The sequence below is a fragment of the Budorcas taxicolor genome, chromosome X, assembly GCF_023091745.1.
Source record: "Budorcas taxicolor isolate Tak-1 chromosome X, Takin1.1, whole genome shotgun sequence".
Lineage (NCBI taxonomy): Eukaryota > Metazoa > Chordata > Mammalia > Artiodactyla > Bovidae > Budorcas > Budorcas taxicolor.
Genome location: NC_068935.1, coordinates 141,945,940 through 141,958,775, shown reverse-complemented (window position 1 = coordinate 141,958,775; position 12,836 = coordinate 141,945,940). Strand labels below are relative to the sequence as shown.

At 42.8% G+C, this 12,836-nt stretch overlaps 1 protein-coding gene across 1 annotated transcript; it reads right to left on the bottom strand.

Annotated features, from left to right (window-relative positions):
• Window positions 1–2,267: 2,267 nt before the first annotated feature.
• Window positions 2,268–12,416, bottom strand: LOC128070625 (odorant-binding protein-like). Its single transcript, XM_052663933.1, has 6 exons — window positions 12,339–12,416; window positions 11,726–11,865; window positions 10,590–10,657; window positions 4,481–4,591; window positions 2,503–2,604; window positions 2,268–2,287 (listed from the first exon to the last, which is right to left on the bottom strand). Exons 1-6 carry the CDS (start codon window positions 12,414–12,416, stop codon window positions 2,268–2,270), a joined length of 519 nt encoding a protein of 172 aa, XP_052519893.1.
• Window positions 12,417–12,836: the final 420 nt, after the last annotated feature.

Genomic DNA, 12,836 nt, shown 5'->3' with positions numbered 1-12,836 from the left:
TGAAAGTGAAAGTGTTAGTTGCTCAGGCCTGTCCAACTCTTTAGGGTCCTATGGACTGTAGCCAACCAGCTCCTCTGTCCATAGCATTCTTCAGGAAATATTGGAGTGCATTACCATTTCCTCTTCCAGAGGATCTTCCACACCCAAGGATAGAACTTGGGTCGTCTGCATTGCAGGCGGACTCTTTACCATCTGAGCCATCCGAGAAGCACATGCATGCGCTGGAGGAGTCATAACTCTGCCCCAGGTGGTTTAGTCTGGTTTCTCCCTCTTCCCTGGACACCTGAGGGCCTGTCACCAAGTCTACATAAAGACTGTCTCTGATGAACACCTGTCCTATGAAAGGCACAGTTTCCCGGATACTTAATGTGGACATTTGTGTGTTTTAAATGAGGTGACTATTGCACAGACATGCCTGGGCAGGGCAGATATTAAATCAATTTATTTAAACCCTCAGCAATCAAATAACACCAGTGAGGACATGATTTAGTGAGAAGGAGAGATGAGATGGGAGAGGGGGTGTGAGCGTGAAGAGAGCAGGATCATGTTAATCAGGAACCAGGAAAGTCATCTTTGTGTTGTTGATCTTGATTCCACGGAGACGAGGACGTGTCTGGTCTCAGTGACTCTTTCTGTAGGTGAATAAGAGAGAACCAAAGGTTTAGTAGAGCTGACTGTGAGACAGCTCACAAGGGTGAGATTCAGGCAGTAGGCTGTTCAGGGTACAGGGAGCTGGTAGCTGATCCAATAACCGATTCCAGGTGGACCTCAACACTGCACATTTCTGTGATGGCAGATTGTCCTCGGAATGTACATGTGGTTGGAGATTTCCCATTTCGGATTGATTCTATGAGTAATGATTTCACAATGCATGTACAAGGTGGTGCTTCATCTAAAGATGATTTTCAGGCTCTATATTTGGAGCAGAAAATTCTAACCCTGCAACTTTGTGTTTGGGGTCCTCAAGAATTTTTTTAATTTTTTAATTTTTTAATGATTTTTTAATTTTTAAATTTTTTTACATTTTAATTATTAATTTTTAATATTCTAGTATAGCTGATTATCAATGTTGCATTAATCTCAGGTGTACAACCAAGTGATTATACATACAAAAGTTAGTATCTGTTCTTTTTCAGATTCTTTTCCCATTTAGGTTCTATAGAGTATGATGTATAGCCCACTGTGTTATTCAGTTGGACCTTGTTCTCTATCCATTCTGTATATAATAGTTTCCATCTACTAACCTCAAACTTCTCAGACGATAGGGATCTGCCTGCAACTCAGGGGACCCAGGTTTGATCCCTGTGTTGGTAAGATCTTGTACAGAAGGGAATGGAACAATGCGAGGATTTTTGCCTGGAGAATACCCTGGACAGAGGAGCTTGGAAGGCTATGTTCCATGGGGTTGCAGAGAGCCAGATGTGACTGAGCAAGGAACCTTTCTTCCACTTTCCGTTTTCAACCGCAAACCTCCCAATCCTTTTCTGGCCAACCCCCTCCCACTTGGCAACCTCAAGCCTTTTCTCCACGTCTGTGAGTCTGTTTCTGTTTTGTAAATAAGGTCCCATGCAGAAGTGACATCTATGTGAAAATGAAAGTTACTCAGTCGTGTCCAACTCTGTGACCCCATGGACTAGAGCCCACCAGGTTCCTCTGTCCATGGAGATGCTCCAGGAAAGAATACTGGAGAAGCTTTCCCCTTTTCCAGGGCATCTTCCCAACCCAGGAATCAAACCCAGGTCTTCCCAGCTGAGCCACAAGGGAAGCCCAAGAATCCTGGATTGGGTAGCCTTTCTCTTCTCTAGCATATCTTCCCGACCCAGGAATTGAACCGGGTCCTCCTGCATTGCAGGCAGGTTCTATACCAACTGAGTCATCAGGGAAGCCCTGCTTCTTTAACGCCGATTCTCCCGGAGGAGGGATGTGTGGGGACAACCGCAAGGTCAGGACACATGGGAACACTGAGAGTTTCCACCTACTCATGGGGATTCCTCTTCTCTCTGATGACTCTGGTCTGCAGGATTCCTGTAGGATACGACTCTCTCACCACAACTGCTCAGCGTTAATCAACCAAACTGTTTGCAACTTAATATGGCTCAAGAGCAGCGAAATTATGGAGCAGAAAAAAGTCTTTCATGACACGTTTAAACTGTTGAGACAAACGTTTCACATGCACGGAATAACAGTGTGACCTTCTTACTTCATCTGGAAGGGGCACCATTAATAACGGACCGTGTTTACTTACAAAATCTCACAGTCACTGATTTTCATTCCTCTGGACAGTCATCTGGGGAAAAACAAAATGGGAGAAATAAAAGAGCCACCAAATACTAACATTTCCAGCATCTCCAGTGTTTCGTTCTCTCTTCCTTTTTTTTTTAAATAACGGATCTTAAAAGAGATGACTTGTGGAAGAAGAAATTTTGAATAAGCTGATTTGTTTCCTGATATTTACACACCAGGTGAATGGTATGGTCAGGCAAAAAAGTATAATTCCATTACCATTATCAATGAAATTCCGGATATTTTCTTCTGGAATCCCTTTTTCTCTCACCACGTTTCTAAACTCCTCTTCGTGTTTCAGATCAACATCATCTCCTGAGCCTGTAAAATTACCATGCAAAAAGTGCAATTGTTACCCCCAGGAACCCATGGATATTCCTGAATCTACAGATCAAGGAATGGGACATGCCAATCAGGTGTTCACTTGTATAATCTAAGACCTTCAAACGGTTGCCACAACACAGACATATGCTTTCTGTCTTAAGAATTGAGCCCAGTCCAACTTGGTGAGCAGGAAACCCTCCCCCTCAGCATCAGGAGCTGGATGACAAAGACTTGCCAGGATCTCCATGAATCTGGGCCTCAGTTCATCCTAATATGGAACCTACTTGCTTCTCACACCTTCCTCGTATAGGTAACTGTCACTCATCTCTGTTTCTAGACCCAGCTTATTAGGAAACACGCTTCTCTCCTTCCACGGACACATTCTCCACTTCGCACTTAATGCCAGAGGGCAATTTACTCTTTCATGAACCTACCGCTCTACCCAATAACCTTTTCTGAAACAGACACCTGTTGTCCCCATGGCACACACACCTCTCAGGGCTTCTGTGTGGTTAGGGAGTGATGTCAGTGTTCATAGGAACAATGCGTTTGAAACATGGAAAAGGGCAAAGATTTATCCTGTAAGTATCTGTTTCAAGGCTTACAGTACGTCAGAAAACTGATATTGTATACAAACACATAGCTATAGAATCTGCATATATATGGAATCTAGAAAGATGGTGCTGATAATGAACTTATTTGCAGGGCATCAGTAGAAAAACTGTCATAGAGAAGAGACTTATGGGCATGGGGAGAGGGGAGGAGACGGTGAGATGTATGGAGAGAGTGACATGGAAACTTACATGACCATCTGTAAATTAGATGGAAAATGGGAAATTGATGTATGTCTCTGGGAACTCAAACAGGGGCTCTGTATCAACCTAGAGGGGTGGGATGCGGAGGGAGAAGGGAGGGAGGTTCAAAAGGGAGGGGATATATGTGTACCTATGGGCTTCCCTTGCGGCTCTGCTAGTAAAGATTCCTCATGCAGGAGACCTGGGTTTGATCCTTGAGTTGGGAAGATAACCTGGAGAAGGGAAAGGCTCCCCACTCCAATATTCTGGCCTGAAGAATTCCATGGACTGTATAGTCCATGGTGTCATATAAAGAATCAGACACAACTGAGCAACTTTCACACAAGCACATATATGCTGCTGCTGCTGCTGCTGCTGCTGCTAAGTCATTTCATTCGTGTCCAACTCTGTGCGATCATATAGATGGCAGCCCACCAGGCTCTGCCATCCCTGGGATTCTCCAGGCAAGAACACTGGAGTGGGTTGCCATTTCCTTCTCCAATGCGTGAAAGTGAAAAGGGAAAGTGAAGTCACTGAGTTGTGTGCAACTCTCAGTGACCCCATGGACTGCAGCCCACCAGGCTCCTCCATCCATTGGATTTTCCAGGCAAGGGAAGCAGATGTATATGTATGGCTGATTCATGTTGATCTTTGATAGAAAACAACACCATTCAATAAAGCAGTTGTCCTTCAATTAAAAAATAGATAAAAATTTTTAAATGAAAGAAAGTCAGTCTCATTATAGCCATGGCATGAAATTAGTTGAAATATTAAATATTTCAGCATTTAATAGTCAACATTCAACATAAAATATTAAAAAAATGATTCTAGTAAAACTTCATTTTTAAAATTTCAACAGAAAAGAATCATCTTGAAATGTCTGATGATATGATATTCTGTACCCCATGGCCTCCTGTTTCTTGGTAGATTACCTTCCAGGATCCTTAATTCAGTGAGCATAAAGATGCAGGCCTTATCCCCTGAATACTGTCAATACCTCCTGATATTCTGACTGAAAGTCTTGACAGTGGACATGTAACATTTCCATATCAGTGGGAATTTTAGGATTTCATACCTACCAAATAATCCCACCACATCTGTCTCCTTGCCATCTGCATCCATGTTGAGATTATGTGCTATGAGATAGTCCTTGTCCCCACTAATGAGTTGAAATTCATTGTGACCCGCGTCTGTGAGAGAGAGAAAAGATACAAACAGCCCCACCTTAACTAGTTGTCAGATTATTGCGGCATACGGTGGGCATGAAGAACGGTCCATTGTGTATTGACCCACTCACTCCATGAGTGCACAGAATGCTACCGTTAACCATGGCAAGGAAAGGAGGCACAACTTTTCCTCACCCCACATTTTCCTACCATTAACTAGTCACTCCTTGCTGTCTTAGCAAGATGCTTACCACATTAGAATGTGTGTTCTAATGAACCCCACAGATTCTTTTTCTGCATTGATTTTTGACTTGCTGAGTCTTCCCTGCTGCCTGTGGGCTTTCTCCACGTGTGGTGACTGTGGAGTGCAGTCTGGTGTGATGTGCGAGCTTCTTAATGCAGTGCCTTCCCTTGTTGCCGAGCACAGACTCTGGGCTGTGTGGACTTCAGTAGTTGCAGCTCGGGGGCTGTAGAGCACACGATCAGTAGTTGTGGCGCATGAGCTTAGATGACCCACAGCGTGTGGGATTTTCTCAGACTAGGGATCAAACCTATGACCACTGCCCTGGCAGGCAGAATTCTTATCCCCTAGACCACCGGGGAAGTTCCTGAGAGTGTTTTAAAACATCATGAACGTGTTATCAAATACAGGTTCTAAAATTCTTTGTATGTCTGTCACCCTAGCCACAAAATTGGTTTCTCTTGACTAAAATCAACCTACCTTGTGTTCATTACCTTCTGTTGCTGAGTGCATATGCCAGGCCCAGCACTCTTTTGAACACTTTAAGTATTCTGTTTCCTGAGCACCTCAGTCTGGGGTATGATACAGCCCACTGCCATGTCTGTTGGTGTGAATCAGCATACCTGCTGGGACGTGTAGGCAGTGACCACCTAGAGGTGACCTCCTTCCACTTCTGAATCACTGACTGTCCTCTCTGTCCTGCCCGTCCTCTCTGCCCCATGCGTCTGGACAAGAAGCAGCTCTGGCCTACTGTGCATCACACTGCACTCTCTGCATCCCTCCTCAGTCTCCTGGCCTCCATCTCACCTTCCTGCAACCACTCAGCAACATGCGATGTAAAAATGCCCGTCTGTGTTCTTGAACCTTGCAAACACCACTTGCTCTGTCTCTGAAACACTGAAAATTTTTAGTGTGCTTGGAAAAAAGAAAAAAAGCAGCTTCAGAGTCTCATAGCCCTGACAAGAATATGCAATTTTCCCAAGGCCACGCTGAGTCCACCAGCCTTGCTCACATTGGGACAGCTTAGTTCGTACTATGCATGTCCTCAGATTATCATTGACCAGCTGTGGTTCACCATGGCTTCACAAGGTTGGCATAGCAGCATCACTGAATTGACTGTCATATTCATGAAGGGATGAGACAGTGACAGTAACCTGTCTTCTGGGCGTCAGCTCACCATCAAGGCCACTGCTGTACTGGGCCTGATGTGGGTACACCTCACAGTCCCCAAAACAAAGCTGAAGGCTGCAATGGCTGGTCCCCAAGAGACCTTCCAAGACGCCTTGCACTTCTGTTTATCTCCCTTGTTTAGTCACTGTGGAAAATTCAAGCTAAAACAGATTGCAAAAATGGAGAAGCAGTTTTCCCAACACGACTTGTTAAAGAGATTGTCTTTAATCCATTGTATAGTCTTGCCTCCTTTGTCAAAGATAAGGTGTCCATATGTGTGTGGATTTATCTCTGGGCTTTCTATTTTGCTCCATTGATCTATATTTCTGTCTTTGTGCCAGCACCATACTGTCTTGATGACTGTGGCTTTGTATTAGAGCTGAAGCCAGGTAAGTTGATTCCTCCAGTTCCATTCTTCTTTCTCAAGATTGCTTTGGCTATTCGAGGTTTTTTGTATTTCCATACAAATCTTGAGAATATTTGTTCTAGTTCTGTAAAAAAAAATATCGCTGGTAGCTTGATAGGGATTGCATTGAATCTGTAGATTGCTTTGGGTAGTATACTCATTTTCACTATATTGATTCTTCCGAACCATGAACATGGTATATTTCTCCATCTATTACTGTCGTCTTTGATTTCTTTCATCAGTGTTTTTTAGTTTTCTATATATAGGTCTTTAGTTTCTTTAAGTAGATATATTCCTAAGTATTTTATTCTTTTCGTTGCAATGGTGAATGGAATTGTTTCCTTAATTTCATTTTCTACTTTCTCATTATTAGTGTATAGGAATGCAAGGGATTTCTGTGTGTTGACTTTATATCCTGCCACTTTACTATATTCATTGATTAGCTCTAGCAATTTTCTGGTAGAGTCTTTAGGGTTTTCTATGTAGAGGATCATGTCATCTGCAAACAGTGAGAGTTTTACTTCTTCTTTTCCAATTTGGATTCCTTTTATTTTTTTTTTTTCTACTCTGATTGCTGTGGCTAAAACTTCCAGAACTATGTTGAATAGTAGTGGTGAAAGTGGGCACCCTTGTCTTGTTCCTGACTTTAGAAACTGGATCACTTTCTAACACCACACACAAAAATAAACTCAAAATGGATTAAAGATCTAAACGTAAGACCAGAAACTATAAAACTCCTAGAGGAGAACATAGGCAAAACACTCTCTGACATAAATCATAGCAGGATCCTCTATGATCCACATCCCAGAATTCTGGAAATAAAAGCAAAAATAAGCAAATGGGATCTAATTAAAATTAAAAGCTTCTGCACAACAAGGGAAAATATAAGCAAGGTGAAAAGACAGCCTTCTGAATGCGAGAAAATAATAGCAAATGAAGCAACTGATAAACTACTAATCTCAAAAATATACAAGCAACTTATGCAGCTCAATTCCAGAAAAATAAACGACCCAATCAAAAAATGGGCCAATGAACTAAATAGACATTGCTCCAAAGAAGACATATGGATGGCTAACAAACACATGAAAAGATGCTCAACATCACTCATTATCAGAGAAATGCAAATCAAAACCACAGTGAGGTACCACTTCACACCAGTCAGAATGGCTGCGATCCAAAAGTCTGTAAGCAATAAATGCTGGAGAGGGTGTGGAGAAAAGGGAATCCTCTTGCACTGTTGGTGGGAATGCGAACTAGTACAGCCACTATGGAGAACAGTGTGGAGATTCCTTAAAAAATTGCAAATAGAACTGCCTTATGACCCAGCAATCCCACTGCTGGGCATACACACTGAGGAAACCAAAATAAAAAGAGACACATGTACCCCAATGTTCATCGCAGCATTGTTTATAATAGCCAGGACATGGAAACAACCTAGATGTCCATCAGCAGATGAATGGATAAGAAAGCTGTGGTACATATACACAATGGAGTATTACTCAGCCATTAAAAAGAATACATTGGGATCAGTTCTAATGAGATGGATGAAACTGGAGCCAATTATAGAGTGAAGTAAGCCAGAAAGAAAAACACCAATACAGTATACTAACACATATATATGGAATTTAGAAAGATGGCAATGATGACCCTGTATGCGAGACAGCGAAGGAGACACAGATGTGTAGAGCGGACTTTTGGACTCTGAGGGAGAGGGAGAGGGTGGGATGATTTGGGAGAATGGCATTGAAACATGTATACTATCATGTAAGAAACGAATTGCCAGTCTATGTTTGATGCAGGACATAGGATGCTTGGGGCTGGTGCACGGGGATGATTCAGAGAGATGATATGGGGTGGGAGGTGGGAGGAGGGTTCATGTTTGGGATCGCATGTACACCCGTGGTGGATTCATGTCAATGTATGGCAAAACCAAAACAGTATTGCAAAGCAAAATAAAGTAAAAATTAAAATTAATTAAAAAAAATTAAAAATAAATGGAGAATCAGAAAGACAGTGGAAGAATTCACAATTCGGCCAAGGGAAATCACAGAATGGGAACAGGAAAATGAAATCATAATTTAGAAAACATCATATGTTAGAAGTTAACAATGAAAAGTACAGGGAAATATTTCAGGCATGAATTTTACTAATGTGTGATCATCGCATATGCACTGTGCCACTACTTAGTTTGGGTAAGGGTTGTGATCACATATGATGTGTTTAAATTTCAGTCAAATATGTTACCCCTAGGCCATGAGAAAATAATAATGTTATTTAGGGCCATTATAAAGAGCTCAGAGATACGAAGCTTAGCCAGCATCCCCATTGCTTTAAATAGAAGCTGTGTTTATGTTTGAACTCATGATGATTTCCTTGATTTCAAGTTCATCCATCTCAGTTTGGATGGCCAAAGACATCTTAAGATTGTTTTTCAAAAATGAATAGCACTGATGTGCAAACTCAAGATAGACCCCTGAGACCTCAGTTCATAAGCCTGTTGTAAATGATCTGTGAGAACCCTACGAAATACAAATTCTACACTCATGCTTGGTCTCATTGTTCTTGTTGATATTTAATTGCTATGTCATAGCTGACTCTCTGTGACCCCAAGAACTGTACGACACCAGGTTCCTCTGTCCTCCATGATCTTCTAGAGTTTGCTCAAATTCATCTCCGTTGAGTCAATGATGCCATCCAACCATCTCATCCTCTGGCGCCCCGTCCTCCTTTGACCTTCGATCTTCCCCAGCATCAGGGTCTTTTCCAGTGAGGCAAATCTGTGCATCAGGTGGCCAACATACTGAGACTTCAGCATCAGTCCTTCCAGTGAATATTCTTGCTTGGTCTCCTTTAGGATTGACTGGTTTCCTCTCCTTGGAGTCCTAGGGACTCTCAAGAGTCTTCTCCAGCACCACCATTTGAAAGTATCAACTTAACCTTCTTTATGGTCCAACTCTCAAAGACATACAAAACTGCTGAGTAGAAGCACACTGTTGACTCTACGGACCTTTGTTGGCAAAGTGATGTCTCTGCATTTTATTATGCTGTCTTCATTGTCATAGCTTTCTTTCTAATGAGTAAGCATCTTTTAATTATGTGGCTGCAGTCACAGACCACAGAAATTTTGGAGCTCAAGAAAAGAAAATCTGTTGCTGCTTGCACTCTTTCTCTTTTCTATTTGCCATAAAGTGGAGGGACCCGATGCCATGATCTTCACGTTTTTGGATGTTGAGTTTCAGACCAGCACTTCCAGTCTCCTCTTTCACCATCATCAAGAGACACTTTAGATCCTCTTCACTTTCTTCCATTAAAGTGGTATCATGTGCGTATCTGAGGCTGTTGATATTTCTGCCAGCCATCTTCATTCCAGCCTGGCATTTAGCATGAGGCACTCTGCATGTAAGCAGCATGACAGCACATGCTAACTTACTGTGCTCTTCTCCCAACGTTGAACCAGCCTGTTGTTCCACGTCTCACTATTGCTGACTGATCAGCATACAGGTTTCCCAGGAGACAGGTAATCTGGTATTCCCATATCTGGAGGAATTTTCCACAGTTTGTTGTGATCCATACAGTCAAAGGTTTTTGCATAGTCAACGAAGCAGGAAAAATAATTGTTTTTCCTTTTTTTTCTGGAATTGCTTCTCTTTCTCAATGATCCAGACTGTTGACAATTGGATCTGGTTCATCTGCCTTTTCTAAATCAAACCTATCTTTCTGGAAGTTCTCAGATCGCCTACTGCAGAATTCTAGCTTGAAGGACTTTGAGCAGTCCCTTGCTCGCATGTGAATTGAACACAACAGTGAAGTAGTTTGAACGTTCTTTGTCATTGCCCTTCTTTGGGATTGAAATGGAAACTGACCTTCTCCAGTTCTGTGGCCACTGCCGAGTTTTCAAAAGTTTCTGACTCATTGCTTGCAGCCCTTTAACAGCATCATCTTTTGAGATTTCAAAGAGCTCAGCTTGAATTCTGTCACCTCTACAAGCCTTGTTCATATAACGCTTCCTAAGGCCCACTTAACTTCACACTCTAGGATGTTGGGCTCTGGTCTCATTGACTAACATTCCATTGAAGGGAGACTTTCCAGTCCCTGACGTCTGATTTTTAGTAGGAGTAGAATTCAGGTGTATGGCGTTATTGAAGAAAGTCGAGACCAAGATTTCTACCTGAACATACTCTTTCCAGTGCAATATTCATACTTACAGTCAAAAGCATAATGGGTTTCTTCCTTTAGGCCTGAGGTATATTTTCTTATGCATTGTCCATTCTTCCTAAAAAACAAAATATATTCAAGTTGGTTGATTAAGAGAATAACAATTTGATATATAATTAAAATTCTTTCTTTTGACACCCAAGAAAATATGTCAGGTATCAACTCAGTCTGGTGAGCATTTTGACCTTCATGAGGGACAAGATATGTTCCTCGATCCAAAACTGTCAAGTGGCAAGGATGGTTTGTCTTCCCACTATATCTACTATATCTATAGTAGTTCTGAAGATAACCTGTAGATTCAAAACAGGTTGTGTGTAAAGCCAATAAACAAGGAGAAATCTAGAATTTTAGGAAAAAAGAAAAAGAATGAACTGTTCCTTTATATATATAGTTTCTGAAAACAGAGAGGCATAGCCCTAATGACAAACGTGGGGGGTTGTCGCAACCCTGGCAGTGATTGGTTTTTCAATGAAAGCGAAAGTGTTTGTCACTCAGTTGTGTCTGACTCTGTGACCGCATAGACTGTAGCCTGCCCGGCTTCTCTGTCCATTGGATTCTCCAGGCAAGAATACTGGAGTGGGTCGCCATTTCCTCCTCCAGGGGATCTTCCTGACCCAGGGATGGAACTCCTGTCACATGCATTGGCAGGCGCCTGGGAAGGGACTTGGGAACGTCACTAGGGGCTCCGAAGGCTTTGGGAAACTCAGTGGTGATGAAACCTCCTGTGAGGAAGCCCCGAGGGCAGAGCTCACTGTTTGCTCTCCCCTTGCTCTCACTTCTGAGCTCAGTGGGAACTGTCTCTTACAAATTCTGCAGGAAGGAGTTCAGCCCCTGGTGGGGACTCTGGGCTCCAGGACACGAGCCTCTTCTCTCTGCCGTGTCCCTCTTTCCTTTACTGAGTTGATGCCAGTAGTGCTTCCGGGTTCTCCCTCTAAGCAGAATTTTCAGGACATTCCCTGGAGGCTCACGGTGGAACCACCCTCCCCCCAACTCAGAGAACTTGCCCAGCCTCACAGCTCAGGGCGTCTTCCTCTACCACCCAGAGAGCTCCCTGCAGGCAGGGAAGAGTCACCCTCCCTCAGTCTGGGGTTTACAGTTGTTTTCCTTTTGGGTGATTTTTACTTACTTGACATAAAAATGCATCACTATTGTGCCATTTTCTTCATCAAACTCAATGTAACGCATGAAAGCGTAGAATGGCCCACCCTCGGTGATCTTCTCTATGTTATTGGCTGCCGTGTAATAGTTTAACCATCTTCCTGTGAACTAAAAGTTAAATTCCCTTCAGAAATCGCAGTCCATCTCTGTAAATTCTGCCCAACATCATCCCTCAGGAGTTTCCCTGCCCTTTCACTTAGCCGAAGTTACCTATCTTTACGAACACAGCCCTAGGTATAAAATCATAGGAAACCTCATGTCAGATTAAGGAAATAATTGAGGTATTACTGAGATAGCTTGAGCTATCTTGTCAAATGCAACAGCCCTAATCCAGCAGCTGTGTGGTCTTCCTTCCATTTTACAAGAGTAGTGAACAGGCATGAGACCCAGTGAATGGATGGTAGAGATGATACAGACATCACAAACAGCAGGTATAGAGCCTGTGAATGGAGCAATTCTCAGTTGCAGGGACATGGCTAGACTTAGCAGTCCACATGACCAAACCTCGAAAGGGACACTCACATCAACACTCACTAAGACTTCCTCCCTAGCTTGGACCACCGTTCAAATGCCCCTGGTACCTGTGAGTTGTCTCCGTGAGCTTCACCTTGACTGGCAACAAGCAGACCAAGGACAAGACTGCACAGCAGAGCCTTCATCTTGTTGACTCTTGAAGTCCTTCTGTAGAAGCTGAGGGTGTCCCAGTGGTTGGAGAGGATGCAAAATTGCTGCCACTTTTATAGCCTGCCTCTGCTGGTGTGATACATCGTGAGCCAATAGTTATTCCTCATATGACCACAGGTGCAACAGAAGGCACCTTCAGGATCCTGGTTGGCAGAGATACACTCTGCTGGCATTCTGTCATTTTGATAATGATATTTGTTTTGAGAGAAGCATACGTGGATGCGGGCATTTGGCCTTTAGTAAGTGAGAAACTGCAGTACATCCAATATTGCAAGGGGACAATTATTTATTTTCCTGTTTATCATGAGATCCAAAATGAGATGAGCTGTCCAAGGTACATATCCCTCACTTCTGCATCGTTTCCTTAACGTGAAGGAGACAGTGTAACATTTATT